General features: G+C 31.4%; 3 protein-coding genes across 4 annotated transcripts; all 3 read right to left on the bottom strand.

Annotated features, from left to right (window-relative positions):
- Positions 1-302: 302 nt before the first annotated feature.
- LOC123212102 lies at positions 303-3,447 on the bottom strand. The gene is made up of 4 exons (XM_044631148.1): positions 2,995-3,447; positions 2,800-2,910; positions 1,270-1,338; positions 303-653 (listed from the first exon to the last, which is right to left on the bottom strand). Exons 1-4 carry the CDS (start codon positions 3,136-3,138, stop codon positions 603-605), a joined length of 375 nt encoding a protein of 124 aa, XP_044487083.1. The 5' UTR covers positions 3,139-3,447; the 3' UTR covers positions 303-602.
- Positions 3,448-3,729: 282 nt separating this feature from the next.
- Positions 3,730-10,480, bottom strand: LOC123212077 (serine/threonine protein phosphatase 2A 57 kDa regulatory subunit B' beta isoform-like). Of its 2 annotated transcripts, none has more exons than XM_044631117.1 (3): positions 10,320-10,480; positions 8,974-10,145; positions 3,730-4,378 (listed from the first exon to the last, which is right to left on the bottom strand). In XM_044631117.1, the coding sequence occupies exons 2-3, from the start codon at positions 10,135-10,137 to the stop codon at positions 4,055-4,057; spliced, it is 1,488 nt and encodes a 495-aa protein (XP_044487052.1). In that variant the 5' UTR covers positions 10,138-10,145; positions 10,320-10,480; the 3' UTR covers positions 3,730-4,054. The 2 variants fall into 2 exon arrangements, with proteins under 2 accessions (XP_044487052.1, XP_044487060.1); XM_044631125.1 differs by having other exon boundaries at positions 8,974-10,207; positions 10,320-10,477.
- Positions 10,481-16,960: 6,480 nt separating this feature from the next.
- Positions 16,961-19,075, bottom strand: LOC123208811 (protein NUCLEAR FUSION DEFECTIVE 4-like). The gene has a single exon (XM_044626379.1). The coding sequence runs from the start codon at positions 18,948-18,950 to the stop codon at positions 17,082-17,084; it is 1,869 nt and encodes a 622-aa protein (XP_044482314.1). The 5' UTR covers positions 18,951-19,075; the 3' UTR covers positions 16,961-17,081.
- Between the last annotated feature and the right edge of the window lie 6,788 nt (positions 19,076-25,863).

Genomic DNA, 25,863 nt, shown 5'->3' with positions numbered 1-25,863 from the left:
GGACTGTTGACTGGCCGAGAGGAAAGCTCATCTTCTTAATTAGTTTCTCGGCCTAATACCTAGAACAGCTCCTAACTAGAAGAGTTTTGGTTCCTTTCAATAGTACATTAGAGCAGTTAATGAACTGAGAGACATAATTAGCCAATGCACCGCATTTTTTAAAATAGCAATTTGGGATAAACAGTATTATTCATTTGTGTTCACTTCTTTCAGTGTGTCAATGAGTACATATATAAACCAGAAGCAGCATATCCATCAGACATTAACAATGCTATGCATGCAGCTCTTTAAAAATGTGAAAATTAAAAGAAAAAATATAATATTTATTCAAAATAAGGCTATTATACAGATCTTCGTTTCCAGTCATAGTATATAAGTCCACAAGACAAAATTTATGCAGCCAAAAACACTGAAGAAACTTAAACCTCCATATGTCTACATCCACTTTTCAAGAAATTGTTTGATCTAAAAGAAAAGAAATTTAGTGCAGAAGAAAATGTTATCTGCAGTCACTCTGTTCGGCTAGACTTCTGCATAACAAGAATGATTCAGAATACTCAGGCAGCAGTTGTGCTCTCTTAACAAATAAAACTCTTGAGCAACTACCGATCTATGAAGGATTTGTTCATGAGGCTGACTGCATCATCCATAAACTGCATACAGAGCAACAATAAAAATGATTATGAAACTCCACTGGCTATGCAAATTTGCATGCTTTATATATGAAAGAATACAGCAAACAAATTCACAAAAAGCATTAAAAAATCAACACACAAATGAGATGCATATCATGCATGTTTACTTGCAGTCAGGGTTAGGATTCCAATTAGTTTAATGATCTCATTCTATTACTAGACTGAAACTGTGTTAGATTATAGTTGATATTTTATAGACAGATGCCTGAAGACCAACTGAATCAGCTAAGGTCTGCTAAACCATACAGGTATATAAGATCAGCCAGCTAATCAATCAGGGAGGAATGATAATCACTCAAACACTAGTCAGCCTAAACTCACATGCAGATATATTTGTACTGAGCCAAAGTTGAAGGATATCACATCAGATGGGATCAAAGAAAGAGTGTTCTACAGACTGGTTCTTTTTTATTCACATCAGGTGACCTAACACCTTATCCAGAGTTCTACAATTCAATACACGAGAATAATCATACAATCTTCACCCAGAATGAATATGAAATACATAGAATATGTTTGCCTGAAAAAACGTTAAGATAGACCAAAAAGAGAATCTAAAATTATGGAGAGTTACCTTTCCAAGCAGCTTAAGTTCTCTTCCAACTGGTTCTAAAAATTTAAGGTCAACTTCAATTGGCCAAACCTGCCATATACAAGAAAGGAAAAACATGTAAGGATGAAACAGAAAACATATGAGGAAAAAATAAAAGGAAAAATAGGAACAGCACTTTTCAATGATATACACTTGACCAAGAAATAAAAGGAGGCCATGCCACCATAATAAGAACCATGAAAGACCAGTGTATTTAGGTTCTCCCTATCAAACTGCATTATGTAGGATAACTCACATTCTCTTCATAAAAGCATTAAACTAAAAGTCTAAGCATAAGAAGCAACTACAACCTTTAAAATGAAAATAGTATAATTTATAAAATAACCACAAAAAACAAAAAGAGAACCATGCATTCACATCTGTTACAAAAACAAGTGGATGTTGCACAGAAGGAAAACAAAAAATTTCTTAAATGACCACCAAATCAAAGGTTTCAATGCTCTTTCTAAACATATATCAAATTTCCTTCAAGTAACAGTCACATATTTCTGTATTTGCACCACCAAATAAACAAGAGGCACCAACAACAAATCAATATCAGGAATAACAGCAAAGCAGCAACAAATAATAACAAAATCTTATTTCAAGGTATTTTTATCTTACCATAACATGTATATTCAATTACACGTTAAATGGTCTTTTTTACAAGTTCAGTATTGTCCATATATCAATTGCTTGCATCAGATGTAAAAGCTAATTCATGTTGCCAACGGATCCAGTAGTCGGAAACTAAACAATGCAAGATTTTATTAAGCATAATTCTCTCTTCTCCAAGCAATATGAACAGGAATATAGTAATTTGAGTGCTACATGTGCCTCTATTAGTCTTCAATAATCTCACTGAAATTTCCTGTACAAAAATTGAGAAGGATATAACAAATACACAGCACAAAGGCCTCTTGCCTTGATGTGCAAAATAGGGAGCTGAGAACAAAAGAACATTTAGCAATGAATCTTTGTTCCTCTGTGTTCTGAGTTAATTGTCCACAAACAAGAGCGACATAAGAGTGTAGTTATTACAACTGCCAACATAACCGTTATTTCGTGCTATTGTAAGACTTCCCTATCATATTTCGTCTTTGTTCATCTTAATTGATAATTAACTTGGAACATAGAAAACAAAAGAAAAAAGATTGAACTATGCTCTTTTGTTCTCTGTTTTCAACTATGCAAATTGAGGAAGAGACCTCTGAATTGTGAATTTATTATACACCCCCATGAATTTCGCATAGGAAATTTTCTGATGAGACTATAAAGACTAAAAGAGGCACCTCTCAAATGACAAAAATTTAATCTTGCTTATATTGCTTGGAGAAGAGATACGCTTAATTAAAAAATTTCTGCACTATCCATGTCATAGCAATAAAAATGGCCAAAGAAGGATAACAGTGAAGCTATGATTTCGTTAACACAAGAAGGTTAATAATATGTAGAACATATTAAGTTTAAAAATAAAATAATAACAAAAGAAGATTGAAAGAGAAGAAGCACCTTGAGACCGACTAATCTGATGGGTTTAATTTGTCCAGGGACGATGCAGTCAGGACCAGCTGCTTCAACAATAGCATCCATAGCCAACCCAGTTCCTACAGGATTAGGATGCTGCAATAAAATAAAAATATAAAACCCACATCAAATTGATGCATATAATAAATAAGTTATAAAAGCTTTAAAGATAACAGGCACCTGGCAGATGGAAAGGGCGTAATTAGAATAAGGAGTATTGGGAAGACGAACAATAGGAGAGTGATGGATTTTGGGAATAGGTTTCCCAGAGGATTGCCTCCAAGGCGCATCCTTTTGGAGTGCAGCCCCTCCTTTTTTCGACATTAAAGCTCCAATTGAGTAGTTGTGCCGTGCTGTGTTGTGTTGGGGATTAGATTAGAAAATAAGAAAGCAAGTGATTGGATGTTGACGGAGTTCTAGAACTAAAGGATTTTCCCTACTTCTATTTCTATCCCAGATATATAATAATATTATTGTGTGGCTGGCTTTAACCACTTGATGGCAAAGACTGGTGGGAAGATGATCAAAATTAGAGGAATTCAAACTAAATTGAACAGCCTTTTAAGGATCAGACACACAAAACTAACACATACATTATATTTGGACGAAATTACCCGGAAACAAATATGAAATAAATTTATTTTTCACGATTGAAATCATATATAAATTATACGTATTCACTTGTGTATTGATAAAAATGGACATGCTCCATGTACCCAGCTCACACGATTCGCCATCATCAATTCTCCCACGTAACCCATAAACCATAAACAAAATTTCGTGCTGTCTATATTCAGTGTTCCGAAAAGCCACATAATTGCGGCTCTTCAAAGCCACCCATTATTAATATCTATAATTTCACATAATTTATCCGAAAATAACAATTCTAATTTACAAGTGATAATACAAACTGGGTGACTCAATTTTTTTTTTTTTTGGTTTTGTATAGGAGCAAATATGGGTGAACAAAATTACAACATATCCTTTAGAAATAATTCTTAATCAGCAGCATCATACTAACAAATTCCACACTGGTTAAATTACATATTATGCTGCTGCTGTTTTCTGATATCTTTAATGAGATAAAAAAAAATATATATATATATATATAAATATTAAAGAGAATAAAATTTTAGAGGGGAAAAAAATGTCACCAAAACAGGGATGAGCTATCCATTGTCATCTTTACTGTCTAACCATCCATGTTTTTAGGATGGGCCATCTGACTCACAGCAATCAGTTAGGCCGTAACCATATCCTCTCCCCCTCTCTCAGCTGCCACATCTGCCAGCCTCTTCCATGTCCACTCTCGCTGTTCTTCCATCTCTTTGGCCCTCGACTGTTTCTCTGTATACTGAATCTGGCACTCTTCAAATAATTCCATATCCATTTCCAAGAACATCTTCCGAACATTAACAGTTAGCCCATGGACTGCCTGGTTCCAATGACTCTGGATATTCTTCTCCAGTGCCTCAAAAATGATAGGTAATATGACATTCCTGTTTTGGGCGATTAAGCTCACGATGTGCTCATTATTCCACAAAAAGAGGGCTCGTTCTGCAACCTGCAGTGCAAACTACCTAAGCAAAACTTTAAAGAAAACTATTAACTACAAAATTCAAGAGTACCTTTATCACCATACATACAATCCCCACACTTCTAATACACATAGAAGCTAAAACCTAAACCTCATTTCCTTTAAAGAAAATCCTCCACAACACTATGACTTAATTAATGAATTAGAAAATATTGAAAAACATGTACTAAACCACATCATATATATTAGGGGCTAATAAAACACTCTCCAACTATATTATCCTCAAGTGCTCCTGAGAAACCTTCATCACGGTCAACTGCAATAAAACAAACAATCCAAACCTACTTAGGCCATAAAACAAACAACTACGAGCCCAGCCAGTACATTTACGGAACTCATCAAGAAAACATATGCTTCACTCTTCCAGAGCAATCCTTCCAGTCCAAGCTAACAGGACTTAGTGATTGAGGATAAAGGAGTACAATAGCACTAAATGCACTATTATCTGAAACACAATGTTGACAAATAATGCAAGAGACCATCCTGTTAACTGAGCCAAAGGATTGAGATCTAAAGGAGGCTGTAAAGTTAGAATAAAGCTAATGAACAAAGCCACAGGAATTTTCTTAAGAATTCATATAGTGGCCAATAAAGTCATAAGCATATTAAATATTTATTGAGAAGAAACAGAAATCTATCCATCCTTCATAGAAGGTATTAAGAATGTATCCTCACAAATGGGAAATAGGAATATTCAATGCAGAATGGGGAAGAAAAGTTATAAGAGAAAAAATAAAATGAACATATGAGTTTACTGTTGTATTCTTCATAGCCTGTTATAAAATGGGGGCAGCACAAAATAAATATGAAATAAAAAAAAAAATCTGACCAGAATCACAAGCACCAAAGACCAGTGACAACTCCATTTGAGAATTAAAAAGGAGTAACTACTTTAAAGTAGATGCTAAAAGCAAATAAAAACAAGAGAATGCAAAGGGTAAAACTACAGTCGAGATCTCCTGTAAACCCCATAATAGTTGCTTTTGGAATAACCAAGAAAGCCTAGAATCAATTCATCCCTTCTCATGGTTTATATCTTTCTGTGAATCATTAAATATATTTGTGTCCTCACACTATCAGGACACTTAGGATGCGTTTGGTTGAGGGTTTTTAAGATTACCTTGGTAATCTATCTTTTATTCCCTTGTTTGATTTGTCAGTAATAAAATATTACAGTAATCTTCTATTACCAATACTGACGTGATAGGTAATATAGGTGGTAATCTGATTACCACCTTCACCTTAGGTATTTAAAGATTACTAGGGTAATCTTGAGTTTATTATAAAAAAATTATTATTTATTAATTTTTTGAGATAAAAATAAATTTATTTTTAATTAATATGAAAAATAATATAAAAAATATTTAAAAATAATTATATTCAAGGACATTTAAGTAAAATAATTTACTAGTAATCTTTTATTACCTTTAACCAAACACAATAATTATTTATACTTATCAAATTTTATCAAACATAGTAATCATTTATACCCAGTAATCTTTTAAGTAATCTATCTTCAAGGTAATCTTTCTATTTTAGTAATCAAACATTACCCAAACCAAACGTCCCCTTAGTACCTAATTACTCGCTCTTCCATCTCTTTGCCTAAATTTATAGAATATCATAAAATTGTCTTGTTTACCATATAAATCCAGTTTCTATACCCTAATAATGCAATGTTTACAAAAGCTTGGAACCTGAACATATGGCTAAAAATATTATCTATGGTAACAATCCATAGTGCATAATGTACTAAAGTTCATTGTTTATACCAGTTTAAATGTCTGGTGTTTTAGAAACATGAACATAAAATAATAGGACCTAGAAGATTTAGTTTTATATCTAGCTATTTTGATAAATTCTTGTCACGGATTCGTGAACTAGCAGTTTAGGTAGAAATACTGTCTTTATGAGAGACTGTTAAAGACAAATTGTAACTTAGCTATTTTGATAAATTCTTAACCGGGATTCATGAACTGGAGATTTCAACAGAAGTATATAATCTTTGGAAAGAGGTTGCAGGAATGGATGGTAACTTTTGATCTTATAGAGCATACAACAATTTTCATGGTTGAAAAAAATAAAAATAATTTTTCTAGAAAGCTAAATAAATTCAATATCCCAAAGTTTTGTAGCAAACAGATTGGTTCTCACTTCCAGTCTCCCAAAATTTTACATAACTGGGAGACTTATAATTCTGACTATTTGATCCAATAGTCAGAACTCAGAAGTCAATCAACAAGGACAACCCTTGCGAAATGAATTTGTCCAAGTTACATGTCAAATCAATAATTTTTTTCATTAAATGTGTCGTACACTTCACAGTTGTTTATGGAATGTGGGATAAAACCAATCCAAATCTTATCCTCATTTCATAGTCTGATGACATGGACATACCATGGCAGTAGAGATATGGTACCCACAGGCTCTAGCAACATTCTATTCGCAAGGTGTTTGTAATCCCATCCTGAAAACTCTTTTCATCTTCTCAAGTTAACAGATGCTTTCACCTAATTTTTCTCTTTCTATCTTTCATAGACCATTACCAATTTCTTTCTTCTGAGCCATGAAGTATCAAAGAAGAAACATGTTTCTTTCTCATGTTCAATTCTTTTTTATTAATTTATTATTTTCTCCTAAAATAACTTTTTTGAAATTTTTTTCTTATAATGCGTTGTCTCTTTTCTTATTCTTCACATGTTTTGTGATTACAATGTTGATGTCACCTACAAAATGTTACCAGACTCATTGCATCATGTAGAGGAGCAAGATATCATTTATCAAAACAAAGAGATGAATATGCATCTGTTAACCTAAAGGAATAGAATATTGTTTTGACTATCTCAAGACACATCATTCTGCCCAGTAAAATATAGTCAGATAAAAAGTAAAAAACTTTTTGTCTTCTACATTAACCATGGTGAGAAAGAAATAAAAAGCAATCCAATGGGAGTATCATATTAATCAATTTTGAGAGCTATGCAGATCATAATAATACTGGGCAAATAACTGCATCAGAGCAATGGTCTTCAAAGAAGGATAACTTGGCATTACAAATGTTTGATGCATGGAGAGAAAACCATGACAATTAGAACTTATGTGTTTATGCTGTAATTTAATATTGAACCTTATTGTATGTGTGCTTTTACAATGGTCTATATTTGTTCAGATGTCTCCTCTAAATTTTGATCAGTGCCTAATTGATGGTCTAAATTTTTTTTTCTCTTTTTCTGATCCATGTGCATGTTACAGTTTACTTTGAATTTCTATTTTAACTTAATATCGTAAAGCCACGTGTTAACTACAATCATGTTCAAAAATGAATGTTGCACCAGACACAGCAACAAACAAAACAATGACTGAAAAAACATGTCTTGGCAAATGGTAAGAAAAAGAAGAAGATGATGCTTCAATAACACTGTTGGGACAAAAGGAGGCAAATGATGGACATCTTAACTGTGAATTATATAGATAGAACAATAAAACAAATAGAGCATTCCAACATATACAATCAAAACAAAGCCCCAACTCAATAAACAAAAATAACAAAAAAAATCAACTTACTTCAAAATACAGAGATAAATTAATCAAAAAGAAAACAAAAGTGAAAAGAGCGAAAGGCCTAGTTTCTCCCCTGATACTTAACAGCTTGGACTAAAATAGCTCCAAGTGAAAAAATTGAAATGGATGAGAAAAGAATTAAAAATAAAAAAGACGGCATTTATTAATAATTAAATTATTTGACAAACAACCCACCAACCTTGTTTTTTGTTGAGAATAATTTTGACTTCTGACATTCAATTGTCAAAGTAGGACAAGTTACACAAATATCTGAATCTATGAGATCAAACATGAGAACCATAGTGTATGTAAACATTAAAAAATAACACTAAAAAATTAATGACAAAAATAGCTATCAAAGGCACGTAACAAACTTTGAAATTTTTATTGTTTCAAAATTTAACTTTATATATAAAACTCTCCATAGTTGTTCCTCAAATCTCCCCCTCTACGTATCTTAGTCAAACAATTTCTCTCACCCCACAACTTGATAAGTTACCAAAATCAGTAATTGGTGACAACCAGAATTAAAAATCTAAAAGATCAGCTAAAAGAGGGGACCACCAAATCATAGAAGAAACAAAAGCACTGTGTATATGCTGAACAGTTAGACTACAATACAGCACTAAGACCTCTTCACCATAATTAGCAACTATGGTAAAGATATGGGAAACACAAAAAAAACACTCTGAACTTCTCCTAGAGATAACCAACACATTTCCAGATACTCTCTTTAGAAAGCAGATTTAAATTGATAATCAAATTTGTTTGATTCCAAACAAAGAATCACAATCACTTTCACCAGCAATACTAACAAAAAATGTCAAAATTTTCGATCCAACAAGTTATTAAGCAACAAAAACTCCACATATTGCAATAAGGGAATCCAAAAAATATATATATATGAACATGACTCCACAAGAAAATGATCAGAAACTGAAAATTCATGACTATGCAAACAAAACTGCAGGCTCTTCAAAAGTTAACAGTTGTTGCCAAACCTGAAAATGAGCACTATTAAGGCAGCGGGCAATCTGTCTAAAAAGAGGAACCATACAGCGCTGAAATTCAGCAGCCTGTGTAGCTTCTAGCACTTCTTCAAGTTCCCCAAGAAAGAGAACTTCCTTCTGACAATTAGTCACAGGCCAGTACTTCAACAACCCTCTAATAACTGCATCAGCCAGCTTGTAATCCTTTTCAACAAACTGGGTAATACAATAAGACAGTTGCTGATGATACATAGCAATGGGTTTGGGTTTATGTAATGGTATAAGTGCTCGAACAAGGAATAACTTATGTTCTTCTTTCATTGGCAATGCAAACCCATTAATTATACTGCCAAGAATCTCTAAAAGCTCACCAATACCACTATGCCTCTCAGTCTCATATATAAATCGATAGAATATATTATTAATTGCCTTTCTAATAAAGGGACGATGAACCATAAACTTGCCATAAATCCGATGCAGAATAGTTTTCAAATACTCTCTTTCTCGTGGGTCCTCAGAATCAAACAAATCAAGCAATTTTAACACAAATGAATGATCGATATACCTCTTGGCAATCTTAGTATCTGTATCAGAAGACACAACATATCTCAAAAGCAACTCATAAACAAGCTGCAAATGAGGCCAAGATGGTTCCAAATACGGTTCTTCATCTTCCGGATCACCCACTTCTTGCCCTGTGTTTTCATGAGAGGCCGGAGGCATACATCTAAATAAATTAATCGAAATCATTTTAATCATTTCCTCTTGACAAGTCTCAGTGATTTTACCCGACCCGGATTGAATAAAATCAACAAGCTCCAGTAACGTCTGTCTCTTAATCTCCTTTTCACGAACACTTTTCGTAGTATCCGAAAAATCCAATAAAAAACAACAAACTTGAAGTTTTCGCAAAAACAAATTCTGCCGATCAGAAACTGGCACGTCACGAAAGAGCGGCAGCGATTCTATGCTAACCATAGGTGGGGGAGTCGCCACCACCATCCCTGCCCCACCGGGGCTCGGAATCTGTTGACCCGGCCCGACCCGAGAAGCATGATTTACTACAACATTTAAGCCCGGGTTTCGACCCGCAGGCGGAGTGAATACGTAAAGAGACGTATCGTTAGGATCCGATTTGGAGGGCTTTCGCGCTCCTTTTATGATCTTCTTCAACATTGAAAACCCTAATTTTTGGAACCACAAACAGACGAATGTTGTTATATTGTGATTGGTCGGAACCTATGAACTTGGATGGATCGACGTGCATGTATACAAAGGAAAATAAAATTTATTGAATAAAATTTAGGATTGAATTAATTAGCAGTGGATCTGAGAGAGAAATTAGCGAAGAAGAGTACCGGTATTTGCAGACTCATGACCGTTGATTCAACGAGGCAGAAAGCCAGATCACCGGAATGCCGGTCACCTGATTAATCGGACGGCGGAGATCAAAGAGAAAGAAAAAGTGAAACGGGCAGTGAGGAGAGTGGTCATTTTTTTTAAATATTAGTTTAATTTTTTATCGTGTGCAAAATGGCTCATTTTTATCAATCAGGCTTCTTACTTCCAGGTGGCTGATTTGGCAGATCAGGTCCCACAACATAATTGTTGAATTTTGCTGTTTAAGATAAGATGTTGTTGACTTATGTTGAAATTGAGGATGTGTATCAAATGTGATGTCATGTTAAGATGGAAGCATTTTGTTATTTTTTTCTAAATTATTTGTCTCCCAACTATTATTATGCAACTGATTATTCTATTTTCTCTAACATGCCTTTGATAAGTATAACTGCTAGTCTTTAAATTACTATACATATATATATAAATAAAAAATCCACTCCAATGAGTAGGTGGGTGGGAATGGGGGTGTGTTGAGATAAGGCGTACCACAGTTTTGTTAACACATTTGTTTTGGGTATAAAGGGTCATAGGTTTGAATCTTGTTACCTCGACGTGGTATTATCAAGGGCCAAAGTGTAAAACTTTGCAGCCTATCCGGATGTACATAAAAAAAAAAATTATAATGGAACGTGTTATGTGGAAAGGTAGAAATGCCACTTAACACTAACATTTCCCTACGTTAATGTTGAAATATTGGATTAAGTCAACATAAATGAGATTTACTATAAGACTAGATAACTTGATGCTAGAAATTTCAAAGCATGACTATAACTTTTGGGTTGATCAACACTCCATATTAGATGTTGCGGTGACTTTGATATAATGCAGAAGTGTAGAGGTAGGTGATGGCTATGGTTATAGATAGCATTGAAAATTGTTGTGAATAATTTTGGCAAATTCCCTCCTTTTAAGGATGGAATATGTTCATGTGGTGCATAATAAATTAGTCATGTAACTTTCAGAGACTTAAAGATCTTCTTTGTTCTTATCATCAGTTTTATTTAATTTAATTTAATTTAATTTATTATCCCACCACTCATTTTCACTTTGTCAATCTCATATTTATTATGCTTTTAAATCTAAAATAAGAATAACTAAACTATAATTTGTTAAATTTATGTATGGTGCCTTTAATCTAGAGGTATCACACCTAACGACAATCAATAGAGACTTTGGAAGCCTCTACAAAACCGTATTTGCAAGTCTTCTTGTTGTTTATAACTAACTACCTAAAGGTCAAATGATGTCTCATGAATATACATGTTAATAGATCGGACGATAGAAATTGGTTTGACCTAATCAATGCTAGGAAAGGCTTGAACTGATAAAGGCTTGATCTAAGCTTGGGAAAGCTTGTTGAGGCTTTTCCCAAGAGCAAGATAAGAAAAATGAGGTGAGAGATAAATGGCAGAAGGAGAAGGGAAAAGAAAAAATTAAGAGAGAGAAAAATAGTGAAAGGGATAGGGATTTATTTTACTTTTAAAACTAGAAATTATTATTTGATCAAAGATACAATTAAAAATTAATCATTTGGTCACGTATCTATCTAAATATAAAATATTTGACTATTACGATGTAAACTTGTTAAATTTATATAAACAAATCTAATATTATAAAAAACAATAAAATAGTATATTAGTATATTTGATGCAATAAAAAAGATATAAATTATTTGTGTAAGAAGAATAATGTTACATTCCAAATAAAAGCATAAAATTTTCATCACTTTAACTTTTATTATAGATCAATAACACATGAGAAAAGGAGAAAAATGAGAAACTTACAAAAGTTTTAGGATGTGTGTAAAATGGTTAACAATTTATAAATGCCCATTGACCAGGGTCACAACTTTATGTTTTGGTGATATCATAAAGCATGTACCAAATATTATTACAACATTACAGTATAATAGGTTAGAAATTTTTTGATGTAGTATGATTTTGGTTTAATAAAATAAGATAATTAAATACTCTAATGACAATTTACAGATGAGTTTGAGTGATTAATACAAATAAATCTAATACACTTAAAAGTTATAATATGAGTAAACTATATTAATGTGAGTCTTGAGATTTATTGAATCTTTGATGGGAGAGGGTCAATTACCTTACTATATATTGATTAAGTTTTCATTCCGAAACCTAATATAATATAACTTGACCTATTGAAAGTTGTCATTTATGAAGGTTTCTAGAGCAAAAGATCAAGTCACGTTAAAAGATAATCTCAACAATTTTATGGATTTAAATTGTATAACGATTTAGGTATTTTTATAACTCTAAAGTATTTAATTCATATTTTATATTTTATATATAAATCCTACGAATTTGGGATTAATTGAATTATTTAGTTTATACAAAATAAAACTTACTAGTATTGTATGTAAAATATTCTGTATTTTCAAAATAATTCTCACAAAATAGCAACGGTTGTAAGTTGCTAATCATATCATCATCATGTATTAAAATAATTAATACACAAGTAACACCAACATATCTTTGATTGATAAAGTATTATCATTGTATCAAGAGTAGAATAATACTCATTCCACATACAAATTTTAAGACGCTTGAGACTCAAAAATTGGTGATAATCAAAATGGACCATCGGCCCTGGTAACTTAAAAGCCTCAGCCCACTTCATCTGGGTCCTATCAAATTATTCCTGTAAGATTTCTGGTAAGTCTTAAAAATAAAATTTGCCAATCTACCGGGGTAAAAGCTCACAAAGACATGGTTTATTTAAAGTATCTTGGATTGTGTCGTAAGTTTTGACATTTTTGTAGGTCAACCCAACTTTTAAATAAGGTAAATTGTGTTGGATTCAATTTGTTAAAACCTGATATGACCTATTATTATTATGTTTAATTAGACTCAATAATTTATTCAAAAAATGATATGTTTATAAAAAATTTGGTATCGAAAATAGTAGCAATGCGTGAAAGTTGATGGGGGCATTGGTACTCAAGAAGGTATTAAGGTAAAAAAAAATATAAATAGAAAAGAAAAGTTTTACAAAAAAAGTTAAAAAAAAAAAAAAACTGATATTTCCTACTTTTCATTTAACAAATTTGGTTATCAGAAGAATTAGTCTCAGAGTGGGAACCAATCATTCCACCCATCATCTTATCATCAATCTCCGTTTTGTACCTAAAATTTGGCGTTGGCATGCAAATTAGCTAAACAGACGAAGCGTTTTCAAAAACGCTTCTTCTCCCCACGTAGAGTGGAGACAGTGATGGCTGTATCATGTTCATCTTCCTAGCATAAATCCTCAAGCATCAGTCTTTTCAAGAATGAAAAACTGCTATGTTCAGTTTTTTCTGTGTAATTTATGGATGCAACACGTGGTTGCTGTTATCAAAATTCGAGTGGCTGCCAGACAATCCAAATCCGCAAGAAACTTCTCTTGCTTCTTTCCATTCAGATCAAATTTGATGTCTAAAATGGCAATTGCCTCATTTCACTTTTTATTAATCCTAATTAAAAATATAATTATCAATATAATACAATAATAATACGTATTTGAGAGAATATAAACCCTATATCTTGTGAGAATAAACCACAAACTAAGCCCTAATGATTCTCCCTGCATGTTGCACAGAAATAGCAAGTCAATAATAAGTCGGCATATTTCGTGTCAATTATAATTGGAAAAAAGAAGAAAATGATAAAAAAAGACGATGAATCAGTGGGGCTGAGAGTGTGAAGATGATGAAAGAATGATCAAATGGCATGTGGCTGTAAATGAGTGGGTTCGCTCTTTTTGGCGGTGTGTTGCATTATTGGTGGTGGGCTGGTGGCCAAAATCTTGGAAGAAAGAACGAGTGGTGGGCATAAACACCCCACAGCATCTGCCCAATTCCTCCACATTAATTGCATGCTAAATGCTCCTTTTGTTTGTTTTTTTTTTGAAAATGAAGGAAAGTGAGAAAGATAGATGACCCCGATTTTCAAAAGGAAGAAAAATGTCTAAATCATATCATAATATCTTTTGTTCTTTTGTGTCTATCATGAAAATTTAATCTTTTACCTTTAGGGGGCGTTTGGTTTGGGTAATATTTGATTACTAAAATAGAAAGATTACTTTGAAGATAGATTACTTAAAAGATTACTGGGTATAAATGATTACTATGTTTGATAAAATTTGATAGGTATAAATAATTATTGTGTTTGGTTAAAGGTAATAAAAGATTACTAGTAAATTATTTTACTTAAATGTCCTTGAATATAATTATTTTTAAATATTTTTTATATTATTTGTCATATTAATTAAAAATAAATTTATTTTGATCTTAAAAAATTAATACATAATAATTTTTCTATAATAAACTCAAGATTATCCCAGTAATCTTTAAATACCTAAGGTGAAGGTGGTAATCAGATTACCATCTATATTACCTGCCACGTCAGCATTGGTAATAGAAGATTACTGTAATCTTTTATTACTGACAAACCAAACAAGGGAATAAAATATAGATTACCAAGGTAATTTTAAAAACCGCCAACCAAACGCACCCTTAGGATTGGATTTAAATCGAATCAAATTTAAGTTTATTTAAACTCAAATTCAGTTCGATTCATATATAATAAAATTCAAATTTGAGTTCAAACTCATAAAAATCGAGTTCAAATTTGATTCAATTTATTTTTCATTATTAAAATGACATCATTTTAATATATATTGATCAAAACGATATCATTTTATATTAAAATTTTTAATTAAAAAATCTAATAATTAGCTCGAACTCAAGTTTGAATTCAATTACGATTGACTCATTTTAAACTTGTTCAAACTAAACTTAAATTAGAACTGACTCGGTTTAAATTCGCGCCAAACTTAAACTCGAACTGACTTGGTTCAACTCTAGCGTAGGCTACGTCAAGTAGTTTCACCTTTGACTGCTGCAGCACAAAAGGTTTTGCAGGGAGTTTAAAGCTTCTTTAGCTAGCGTATGAAAACAATTGTGTTAAAGAAAGGATATAAAGTGCGATAATTTGAAAAATAAAATAAAATATTAATATAAAAGGCCAAAGGATTATATCACACTTAAGTTTAGGTATGTTTTCAAAACCATATTTATAAAGTTTAAAAAATTTAAAATGTTATTATAATATAATTATCGTTAAAATTTTCTGTTAGGGGTAACAATAAAAATATTATTTTACTAATAATATTAAAAAAATATAAAATTTGTTATATTTTCTTTTTTAATTTTTAAAAATTAACAATTTTATCCTTATCTAAAGTTTTTTAACTTTAAAAAATCACATTCCCCCCTCCCCCCAAATTATAGAATTTTTTCTTCACATTTTCGATGTTGATGACCTCTCCTCTCTACCTTAAATCATTGGATAATACATAAAAAGAAATCTGGAAGAAGATGAAGAAATCCGATGACAAAGACAAAAAGATTTCAGATCTCTTGGTTGTCATTCTTTCCAGATTATTGGAGATAATGGCTAAAGGAAAAGAAAAAAATTCTAAGATTTTAGAGAGAAAAATGTGACTTTTCAAAATTTAAAAACTTTAAGAATAATAAAATACTGGTTTTTAAAACTTAACAAGGAAACTGTAATAAATTTTATTTTTTTAATATTATTAATAAAATAATAATTTCATCTTTACTTTTAATGAAAAATTTTAATCTCAATTAATTAATAAATGAGATTTTAGATTTTTCACACCTCATAAATAAGACTTAAAATGCAACTGAACTTCGGGGTGAAATAGCGCTTTGGCCTACTATAAAAATACAACACGGAAAGAGACACGATATTAACGTGGTTTGACATAATTTGTCTACTAATAGAGTGAAAGCGTCTTAATTTCTATGTTTATTACATCACATGTTTTGCGTGTTCTCACATCTGTTGATCACCTTAAATTGGTGGGATGTTATATTTTTAATGGTTTTTTTTTTTTAATCCTTAGTAGGGCTCGCACGTTCTTCTTTAAAAATATTTTCTAAAAAAATACAATTTCATATGAAAATAAATAAATAAATAAGTCTTAATATTTTAATAATCTACAGTTAGATGAGTTTTTCATTATAGTAATAATCGACCATGATAAAGATAACTCTCTTTTATCACAACATTTATGTTGTAGAATTTGTTACCAAAATTTGAGAACCATTTCGCCTACAACTTGGGAGTTTGTTGTAGTCCATCTCTTTTGTGTAAAAGAGCAACATCTCGAAAAAACTTATCTCTCAGGTTCTACAATCTCATGTTAAGACCTTCAACTTATAAATAAAACTTTTTGTCAACTAGAGATTCACCTTCGCCTGAGGCTTTTGTCTATTTATCTCAAGCATTCAAGTCTTTATCCTTTCCAAGATTTCTAGACTATATCAACTTTAGGGTTTTCAAGTTCTTACAAAAGCATTTTAGACTATAATAATTGTTACGAGAACACATTTTTGAACACATACTTTCAAGTTTAATATCTCTCTTATTTATTACTCAAATTATTCTTTTAATGAATTGAAGATAGTTGTTAATTAGTTTGATATTTTCTATGTTTTAAACAAAATTAAAAAAAAGTATATATCCATTGCATAATGATTTATTTTCTTCTACAAATAACAAGAAAAAAAGGCAAAAAGAAATAAAAATAGCATAATTTATAATACAAGGGAGACCCTGGTAATTAAGGTCAGAGTCAAAAGTTAGTTAATTATGCATAATCTAGCCATCAGTTAATTTGAACTGATTCTAGTCAGGGCCGGTGGTCATCGCGGTGGCCTCAGTGGTGGCTTTGGTGGTTTTTGATTCATCAACATCTTTCAATGGTATAACACCATTTCCATTGGTGGCCATATCAGTCTCGGCAGCTTTGGCTTGCTCTCTAAACTTCTTGTAGATATCGCCCTGATAAAATTTCTTGGTTCTCAGAACCAAAATGGCCGAAATAAGGCACCCAAACAAGGTGGCCGCAGTGATTATAATGAAGGCCATTTTGTAACACTCCACTCCTGTGCAAGCCAAATCTTGTCCATCCTGTCTTGTTATACCCAAGGCCGCCATTTGCTTCGAGGCTTCTTTATCATACAAATGACCGGCTACCTTGACATTAAGAATATATGAACCAACCGGGCTGGCTACGGCTCCGAAATTGTACAATGTTGAGTAGTACTTGAGGCCGAAAATTTCTGATATTATAGCAAACATCAATGGCCATTGTGCTCCGAAGCTGAACCCGATTATGACAGAGGCAACATAGAGTGAATTTGGAACACCAAAGGCGATTAAAAGATGGCCGATGCAGGAGAAGAGAAGCACAAATGTGAGCAATAATGGACGAGGGATCTTGTATTTGGTTAACAAGATTTCAGAGGCGAAACCGGCTACAACTCGTCCGAGATAATTCCATATGCTTACTAATGAAACAAATGTGGTGGTGCTACGAACTGGATAGCCTAATGAAGCGCCAATTTGGCCCAAATTATCGATGGCCGTTAAGGTCCCGCCCACTCCACAGGTTGTAGCAACGAAAAGAATCAGCATGTCAATGCTGAAAAGTGCCTGCAAAATGGTGTAGTCTTCGCCTCTGTTTGGTGGCTTGAAGATGTTCTCCGTGCAAGAAACTGACTTTTCCTCTGAACTTGCCGGAACATCGGCGGATTGGGGAAGAGACTCCGCGGTGGATGGTGCTTGTACTGGTGGTAATTCAACAGCAGGTGGTGGATTTGGTGGATTTTCAGTCACTACTTTCAGCTGAGAAAGATTATGCAGGGCTTGTAATTTGCTTTTCCAGAGAGCAAATTCTTCCGGGACAACAATCACTAAAGGAAGGAAGAGTAATAAAACAACAAGTGAGGCAGCAACGGCATACTCAAGCCTGGTAAAATTGAATTTGTTTTGAAATATGATTATAACCATGAGAAACCCAGCAAGAGCAAGAGAAATATAGAGCATCTTGTAGAAAATTTTCAGCTCGTTCGCCTGGCGAACGATCTTCATGATCCGAATTGTTCGAAGAAAAACGAAGGAAACAGCAGCAGGAAGCCACGCAATGAGCAAAATAAGAGCCTTTGAATTGTCTCCATAGAGAGCATGGTATAACTGAGTCAGAATGGCACCACTGAGACCAACAAAACCTTTCAAAAGGCCCAAAAGACTGCCTCGGCTTTCTGGGAAATTTTTCACACAAGTAACTAAAGCTCCAGTGTTGGCAAAAGATTGAGAATTTGCACCGATGCATATGTAAAGACACATCTGCCACAGTTTTGGCTTCGCAATGCGGCCGGTGACGGCGAGCCATATCATGAAATACCCGAAGAAATTCATGACAGCCCCGATGGATAGAACCACCCATGGTGGCGTTACTTCATTGATAAGCCCTGACAGGACTCCAACATTGCCACCCAAGTCTTTAAAGAAGCTCAACAAATTGAGCGTAGTTTGATCATAGCCTAAAGATGTTTTGACATCACCAGAGTAAAGACTAAACATGTAAGTAGCACCGGCGACAGCCATGATTAGAAGAGAGGCAAACACCATGAACCATCGGCCAGTGATTAAACGGAAGGCGAAACTTCTCATATCTCTGAATCCGCCGCCACCTACTTCAGTTGCCACCATTGTTGTATTGTGTTGTTATGCAAAAGTTTGAGGATAAATGTTATTTTGTTCGTGGGTGGTGATGATTAGGGAGAAGAGCAGAGCTTGTATATATAGTTAAATTTGTAAGTGTAGTTGGATATGAGAAAAGGGAAAAGGACTATTCCTTACTCAAATTTTAGCCGAATCCCAAACTCACACTCATGAGAGATGAAAAATATAAACTCTCATTTATAATGAAATTTTTATTTTTATTTTGTTAAAAAATAGGTAAAATAGTTATTTTACTGTTTATATTAAAAAAATTATAAAGTTTATTACCTCCCCCAAAGTTTGAGAAATTAATATTTCATCTTTACTTGAAGTTTTTAAATTTTAAAAAATAATATTTTTACCCCCAAACCTAGGGTTTTCATATTTTTTCAAACTCAGTCACCCCTCATAATTTTCAAAAATAGTAGTTTCACCATCACTTTTCAACTTTATCTTTCAACGTTGTCTTCGGCTTCCTCCTTCTCTTAGTGCAACAGCAGTGGTGTAATGAAGAGACAGAGATCTCTTCGTCGCACCACCCAGATGTTGAAGGACGATGCTTCATCGTCCTTTGTCTGTTCATTCAGATCTAAACAACGTTTTATCATCCAGATTTGGAAGATAAAGAGTCATTTTTCGTCGTCTTTTGTAGCCTGAGATGGGAGATCGATGGAAAACATCCGCCATCGATGGTGGCTAAAGAAAGAAACAAACTTTAGGGATGAAATTTAAAATTTTCAAATTTTGAGGATGAGTTAAAATATTAGTTTTTAAAACCTTGAGGGGGGAAATGATAAAATTTAAAGTTTTAAAGTTTATAGGTAAAATAATGATTTTATCTTTGTCTCTAACTAAAAATTTGAATGACAATTTAACTATAGGTGAGAGTTTAAGTTTTTTATCTCTCGTACCTATAAGTTTGAAATTACGCTAAAATTTTGGTGGGATATAGTCCTTTTCCCATTTAAAAAATAAGAGTTTCAATTGACTGGAGTGGTTCTTGGAAGGGGCGGTGAGGTACCTACTTCCCAATTGGTGATTTAAAAAATTGAAATGGGACATTATGACACATAACATTATCTGTACACCGAGTAGGAGGAAAGTTTTTGTTTTGTATAGTTAAAATAAATACTAATTATATTAGAAAAAGTATTATTCCCCTGTTAATTTTGAATAAGTCAATAATTTAGTAGTGGGGTGGGGCAAGAGAGCAGCCTTATTAGACCGAAATTATCATTTAATAAAAATTGAGTAAAATAAATAGTATATAAATATATATATTAGACTTTAATATAAATTAATTGATTGTATATAATATACGTTATGATATCTATACTTATAAGTGTAATATATAATCTCATATAGTATCAAAGTATAAGTTAAATAACAGGTCTAATACGTTAAATGTTTCTAAATACAAATAACAACACACTTAGTTGAGAACTGATTGAACCAAATGGTAAGTTTAACGGTTTATGATAGTTATACTTGTGTAGAGGTATTGGAAACTCAAATAAAAAGAAAGAGAATCTCACATCTAATAAAATTGAGTAAAATAAGTGATATATAAGTGTGTGTGAATTAGACCTTAATACAAGTCTATTTGGTTTTGTATAATATAGATTTCGATCTCCACACTTATAAGTCAATATATATTCCGACACTTGCAATTTTTACTTATTTCAATCTATCTAAGTTGCTATTGTAAATAGGCTAAGAAAAGCTTATTGTAAAGCAATAATATTGTGTATGTGTATGTATTTGTGTATGAAACAGTAGATATATGTAATGTTAAGTCAAAAGTTCAATATTAATATATCGTCAAAGAAGATTTGAACTTATATTTTCTTGCACATACAATTTTTTCTTTTTTCGTTCAAATTACCTTTAAGAGTCTTTGCCGATGATAAATTTTATTTAATCCATTTTTGTATTCAAAACCTTTTTCAGCAAATTAATACTAGAAACTTCTTTTTTATATCAAATTTTAATTTAAAAAATCATAGTATTATAGCATTAGGAGAATAAATTATATCATATTCAGTTAGACCGTAAATATAAAATTAATTAGACATAAATGTACTATACTATTTTTATAATTCTACTACATATGAGAAGATCTTGCAGTTGAGATTTGATGCTCTTGTTTGGTAAGATGTAGAGATAAATTAATTAAGTTGAGTTCCCGTGGATTATTCAATTCAATTTTTGCCCCAATCTTAACTTTGTTGCATGATTCTTACCGTCTATATAACCGGTCCGGTCGCTTTTCTTGCAGAAAATCAAAGGATCTTTTCTCTATAAGTGTCTGTTAATTTCATCACATGCATCTTTACTTTTATTATTTTTAATTATTATCAGGATTCCCAACGTGATCTCATTTATGCTCCATGTTCTTACGTGCTTCTGTGACATGTACATGTTCATATTCTGCTTCTCCTCCTTGGAATCTAATTACAGGCAAGATAGAAAATTAATTGCAGGCATATATTCTCATTTAACATACAAGATTGTGTGGAGAATATGAATTAATATCTCCTTTAAAATGTAAATGAAAAATTAGAATAGAACAAATCTGAAAACGAATTACTCCTAACAAAATATTGAGTATAGATATTTTTGTATGCACGTAATGGTATTTGAATTATATATAGTATTATTTATTAAAAATTTAATTTTTTATATTGTATTATATGATACAATTTTTTATTGATAATAATAATAAAAGAATAAAAATTTCATATTTTTACATATTTATCTTGAAAAGTATCATAACATTAATTGAAATTCTAAAATTTATCCGATATACTTTCATCGTATCATTATTTCTCTTATAAAATATATTAATTTATATCGATAATATATATTATATTATATGATATGTATTATATTATATAAAATATTTATCATATTAATAATTTTTAATATATTTTATAATATATATTATATTCTATCATAAAATATATATTTTATACTCCACCGAGGATATTGAGATGTTGTTTCGGATTTTCACAGAGAAAATGGCATTTCTTCTTCCAAACGCTTATGTGAGCTCAAGCGTCATCTTCCTTCTAGAGAAAGTCAATTCCAGGAAAATGACAACACCACAACAGCAATATATAATATGATCAGCTGCTACAGCGATGTTTTTAGTACATGAATTGCATGATTAACCTGCAAGAATCATTGAATTCATTGTATATTTATAAATATAGTTCATGGTTGGTCAAATAAATTATAATTCGAAGAATCATAACTCTACAAAAGGAAGAGAACTTATCAATAATATCAAACGTACGAGACTAGCTTCATGGTTAAAGAGTTGACGAATGACAAAGAGAAAATGCCAAAATGAAAGCGTGGCTTAATTTGCTTGGAAGATGCAAAAATTTGTGGAGGAGTCACAGTGTCACAGGGGTTTTTTTCACTGTTTAGGTTCCATCACCTTCGTCGACTGGTTGAGTATGAAGCTGAATTTTAGAAGCAAATTCAGAAATGTGATTCAGAGTCAAAGCTGTCTACTAGAATTTTGATCGCTAGGAATATAATACCAAAACACAACTACTACTACTACAAAGACGTGTGAATGTAGTAATAATGTAGGCCCAAATCACAATTATGAGGCCGACATCGTTTTATAAACTATAATCTATAAAGGTTTAGTCAATGACAATTCCAACCCATTAAGTTTTAAAAAACTAATTTCTTATTTATTTGTTAAAATCTTAGTTTTAATAATGAAAAGGTATTTATATCTATTTTATCCAAATATCACAGTGCATAGTATAAATATCATTTTTTATAGGCCAAAGGTCTATTTTTCACCTAAGTTAAATGTGTTTTCAAAGTCACACTTGTAAAGTTTAAAAAACCAAAAGTTTCACTCATTCGTTTAAAATTTCAATTAAGGTTAAGAATAAAATTATTATTTAACAAAAAAAATTAAAAAAAAACTAAAGTGTTATTCCTTTATCCTTCTCAATTTGAAAATTCATATTTTTCCAATACAAAGTTTGAAAAATCAACATTTCTCCCCTAGGGTTTGCAAATCGTTGCCAGAGACAACAGAGTTCGCCTTTTCCGACTGTGTTGACTCTCTCTCCCGATTTATCTCTTTCTGTTGATCAAATATTAAGTATCGAAGAACTCGATTTCCTCCAATAAAGATGAAATTATCTTCAACAGAGTGTTTTCATCTCAGACAAAAACGATTTCATTTTTATCTGAGACAAAGATGATCATCGAAGGTCTCAGATAGACACATCGTCTTTATTTGAGACCTCTAATGGTTATTTTCTTTAGAGATAAAAACACTCCAACGAAGACGATTTTGTCTTCGTTGTAAAAAATCGGATTCTTTAGTGTTTGAGATTTGATCGGTAGGAAGAGATAAGCTAGAAAAAAGAGTCAACACGGCTAGAGCCGATCGTCTCCGGTGACAATTTGCAAACCCTAAGGAAAAAATATTGATTTTTCAAACTTTAGATGGGGAGAATTGTGAGTTTTCAAACTGAGGGGGCAAACATAACAAGATTTTAATTTTTTAAATTTTTTATTAAATAACAGTTTTATCTCTAATTCTAACTGAGTTTTTAAACAGATAAGTGATACTTTTAACTTTTCAAACCCCATAAGTATTACTTTGATAACGTATCTAAACTTAGGTGGAAAACAGTCCTTTGGCCTTTTTTATAACTTACTAGAGACCAAATGTACATTATTCACCCTACATATCTTAAAAATATACTTATAGTTCTAACAATTTTAATATAAAATTTGCATTTCTAATTTGTTGCATTCTATTAATTTCTTTTGGGGTATAGTTATAATTTTTGAGAAGCATATGGAAATATAAAAATTTGAAAAGCATTCCAAAACTTTTTAACAATTTTAAAACCCCCTAAAATTGAAAAAAAAAAAAATCTATCTCAAACATATAATTATATATCATTGACATTTTTATGTATAATTGTACTGTAATTTTTCTATTTTTGATTAAAATTAATATAAATTGTGAGTATAAAAATTATTTAACAAACTTTTGAGAGCACAATGATACTTAGTTAGATGGGCCTTTTTTTCTTTTTTAAATCTTTTCAATAATTTTTATAAAAAATTTAACAAATTTAATAGTTGGGTAGGAAATTGGCTTTTTCAAACTTAAAGAGTAAAAAGATGTCATTTTATCAAATTCTGGGTGGGAATAGTTATTTGGCCATTTACAAATAGTATGAATTTATCTAATTAGAGATAAATATATTTTGGGATTTCTATAGGCTCCATTTTGTACAGATTAATTATTCAAGTAGAACTCACTGAAAGTATTGTTGTTACCTTTCTTTAAATTATTATTATTATTATTTTATAAATTTCAAAATCAAAGACAATGAGGGTAGGGGTTTCTTTCTTGTATTTTTCCTTAATTTAGAACTAAACTTGTTTGAAACGACTTTTGCATTGCTAAATATAATAGGGCTCCATTTGGTTAATTTTCAACACTAAGATACAATTCAAAACTAAGACTTGTATTTCAGAATTTCAGAACTTTGAATCTTTTTCATTTAATATTTAAATTTTTTTTTTTTTGTTGTTTTAGAAAATAAGATACAAGAAATTCTACAAAAATGTGTGTTCTTTTTTTATTTCATTTCTATCATACATATTTTGGTACTCTTTTTTTCGAATTAAATTGGATTAAAAATAAACATGATTTTAAAAATCAGATTAATTAGTTGAATCATAAACTATTAATTAAACTAATTGAATCATATATAAAACTAAGTTTGATTTAATTAATATAAAAACTGATTTTTTTCTAAAAATTTATTATGAAAATTTAAATTAAGACTTTATTTATCATATTTAAATATATATACCATCAAATCAAACTTATTTAATATTAAATAAGTTAAATTATATATTTAATTATAATTTTTTTAATATTATTTTTTATTAGATAAATAGTGTGACTATCAATTAGGCCATTCGCATTATAAAAACATTGAATAAGTGGATGCAAGAAACTTGAAAAAATACAAATAATTGGAATAATCAATGTCGGAATTGATTTAGTCAAAAAACCTTATCCGTATATTGAAAATGAGAAGCAGCAATATTTGAGATTCTCATATTCCAATAAAAATGGCTTTACCAGAAATTAATTACGTGTTATTTAATTATTCATTCCAACATGCAAAATACTTTACTCTTTCCTTCGAATAACAATCGTATTTGGATTCCCAAAAAAAAAAAAAATTCTAATTTGATTGCCATGAAAGCATGGCTACGTTTACAAAAAAAAAAAAATTGGCATCTACAACTACTTTCAAAGAAAAAGAAATCCCACTTAATCATATCCAAAATTATTCATCTTGTTTTATAATTTGGGTTTAGTTTTTCTGTTTATAAGAAAATGTTAAAAATTAGTAAAAAAGATGAAAGCTAAAATTGTGTTCATCATATTTGTCTGAAATGTATTTTTAAAAGCAAAAACATGTAAATATATTTGATATGTTGATCCAAAAAACTGAAAAAAAGAAAAGAGAGAGAGAGAGAGAACATTAATTTCTTATTTACAGATAAAACTCTTTCAAATTTATACTTGTTTTATTCTTTATAAAGAGATTAGTTGTTTCAAATGTATCAGTGGTGACAGTTACTCCTTGACTGTCACCACAAGGGGCTCTAAATGGAAACACCTCGGTGAGTTGTGTCTGTAATTTCGGAGTCTCGCCCCATGGAGTTCCTGAGAGAAGAAAAAGGATTCATTCATATGGATGTTGTTTGCTATTATAAGAGGCACAAAGAAGAGATTGATATCAAGATTCTTGATCAATTCCTTGCTCAGGGTCTAATTCTTGCACTAGAATGCTATTTTCATTGGAAAGAGATGCGTGAATAT

Source organism: Mangifera indica, chromosome 1 (genome assembly GCF_011075055.1).
Source record: "Mangifera indica cultivar Alphonso chromosome 1, CATAS_Mindica_2.1, whole genome shotgun sequence".
Taxonomy (NCBI): Eukaryota; Viridiplantae; Streptophyta; class Magnoliopsida; order Sapindales; family Anacardiaceae; genus Mangifera; species Mangifera indica.
This window is presented reverse-complemented; position numbering and strand designations above follow the sequence as displayed.

Excerpts from the sequence above, each read along its gene's own strand:
- LOC123212102 (XM_044631148.1), bottom strand. The coding sequence starts at position 3,138 with ATGTCGAAAAAAGGAGGGGCTGCACTCCAAAAGGATGCGCCTTGGAGG. Across the intron at positions 2,911-2,994 it reads ACGCCCTTTCCATCTGCCAG|CATCCTAATCCTGTAGGAAC; the intron begins GTGCCTGTTATC and ends ATTTTATTGCAG. Across the intron at positions 654-1,269 it reads AACTTAAGCTGCTTGGAAAG|TTTATGGATGATGCAGTCAG; the intron begins GTAACTCTCCAT and ends CTCTGTATGCAG.
- LOC123212077 (XM_044631117.1), bottom strand. The coding sequence starts at position 10,137 with ATGTTGAAGAAGATCATAAAAGGAGCGCGAAAGCCCTCCAAATCGGAT. Across the intron at positions 4,379-8,973 it reads TTAATAGTGCTCATTTTCAG|GTTGCAGAACGAGCCCTCTT; the intron begins GTTTGGCAACAA and ends TTTGCACTGCAG.
- LOC123208811 (XM_044626379.1), bottom strand. The coding sequence starts at position 18,950 with ATGGTGGCAACTGAAGTAGGTGGCGGCGGATTCAGAGATATGAGAAGT.